The sequence below is a fragment of the Elephantulus edwardii genome, unplaced genomic scaffold (genome assembly GCF_000299155.1).
Source record: "Elephantulus edwardii isolate Elephantulus edwardi_28Jun2011 unplaced genomic scaffold, EleEdw1.0 scaffold00289, whole genome shotgun sequence".
Lineage (NCBI taxonomy): Eukaryota > Metazoa > Chordata > Mammalia > Macroscelidea > Macroscelididae > Elephantulus > Elephantulus edwardii.
The window spans coordinates 2,404,768-2,406,314 of NW_006400039.1; the positions used below are offsets into that span (position 1 = coordinate 2,404,768).

At 61.3% G+C, this 1,547-nt stretch overlaps 1 protein-coding gene across 1 annotated transcript in view; it reads right to left on the reverse strand.

Annotated features, from left to right (window-relative positions):
- The window catches only part of LOC102863476, a 6,269-nt gene extending 5,771 nt beyond the window's left edge, over positions 1 to 498 (reverse strand). Inside the window, exons 1-2 of the mRNA XM_006900672.1 lie at positions 348 to 498; positions 37 to 99 (exon numbers count right to left, since the gene is read on the reverse strand). Of these exons, the coding sequence (XP_006900734.1) occupies positions 37 to 99; positions 348 to 498 (214 nt within the window). The remainder of the gene's footprint in view (positions 1 to 36; positions 100 to 347) is intronic.
- Between the last annotated feature and the right edge of the window lie 1,049 nt (positions 499 to 1,547).

Below are 1,547 nucleotides of genomic sequence, written 5' to 3' on the forward strand. Positions count from 1 at the left end.
CGGCCCGCGGCCGGCAGCCAATCGAGCGCCGCGCACCGGGCCAGCCGGCGGGCGCCGATGAGAGGTAGCCAATGGGAGAGGAGAAGGTGCGCCGGCGCGCTGAGGAGCCAGGCGAGCGCGGGGGTGGGGCGAAGCCAAGGGGCGGTGCCTGCGCCGCCGGCGCGCGCCGACGTCAGTTTCGCGGGAAGCTTTGTGCTCGTCTCTGCTCAATGGCCTACCGCGCGGCGTCTTTGCTCCCTGAACCCCAACCCTTGACCCCTGGCCCTCGCGCGTCCTCGCTCTCCGAACCCCGACCCTTGACCCCCTGGCGCGCCCGCGTCCTTGCTCTTGGAACCCTGACTCCTGACCTCTGGCCCGCCCATGTCCTCGCTCCCCGCCCCCTGACCGCAAGCTGCCCGTTTGCATCCCTGCTTCCCAGCGGGACTCACCAGGGGAGCCCTTCCCTCGACCCCCGCCCAGCTTCGGGCACGCTCGCTCCTGCTTACGCCCTGGGGCCATCGTCCCCGGCCAGGCCAGCCCTTCATCCCGCTGACCCTGCGCCTCACAGCGATGGCTGCGGGCTTGGTTCCTTGTGCTTTCCCCAGGCCAGAGGAGGACAGGTGGGATGGGCAGAGGCTGCGGGTGTGAGAGGGCCCCCAGGACTCCAGGGATTCTCGGCTCCTACCTTCCCTCTTCCTTCCTCCTCCCCATCTCCTCCCTCTCTTTATCCCTGGAGCTGGAGCACAGGCCAGGGCGAGGCCCCTCTCAGGCCGGCCTCCTTTCTGAGCTCTGGCCGCACACTGTGAACTGGAGAAGAGTCTCGGTGTCCAAGTCCTTCCAGAAGCAGGAACAGTGGCCAGCTTTGGTTCTGGCCAGCGGCTGAACCAGGCCTGATGGGAGTGAGGTGGGGCTGCTGGGCTTGTCTGGGTTCAAGGCTGAGCCTTACTATCCAGGTGCCCAGTAAGGATGCCCTGATGTCCAGACAGTCTCTCTTGGTGGAGCTCTTGTGGGACAGCCAGGGCCACTGGTGCCCTGGCTTGGATTTGCCTTGAATCTGGTTCCAATGCAAGTGTCTGTCTGGAGGGTATTCGGGGAAGCCCTGGGAATAGGCTCAGTTAGGGACTCTTGGAGCCCTGCCCCTGGGATGCTCAAGAGCGTTCACTGTGCCACACACCTGACACAGCAATGGCTTAAGGTGCTCTTGAGGACTCTAATCTGTTGCTTTCAGCTTGTCAGAACTGGTTGTCAAGTGGAGAGACCTTGAGGTCACAGGTGGGTGCATAGGGCCCACACCTGGATTCCTCTGGGTGAGTCCCTTGTTCTCCCAAGTCTCAGTTCAGCCCCCAAGTATGAAAAGCATGTGTAGCCTTTAAGGATGAGAGGAATAGTGTCCGTTGCTCACCTCAACTAAACTCAATGCTGTGGAGTCAGAATGGTCTCAGAGCTGACCCTCCAGCAGCTTTTAAAACTCAAATCTCAGGAGAGGAGATTGATTGCCAATCTTTCTCTTGAGAAGCAACTGCTGGATTTGAACACTAGAGAGGTTTGGCCTTTATATTAGTGGTGAA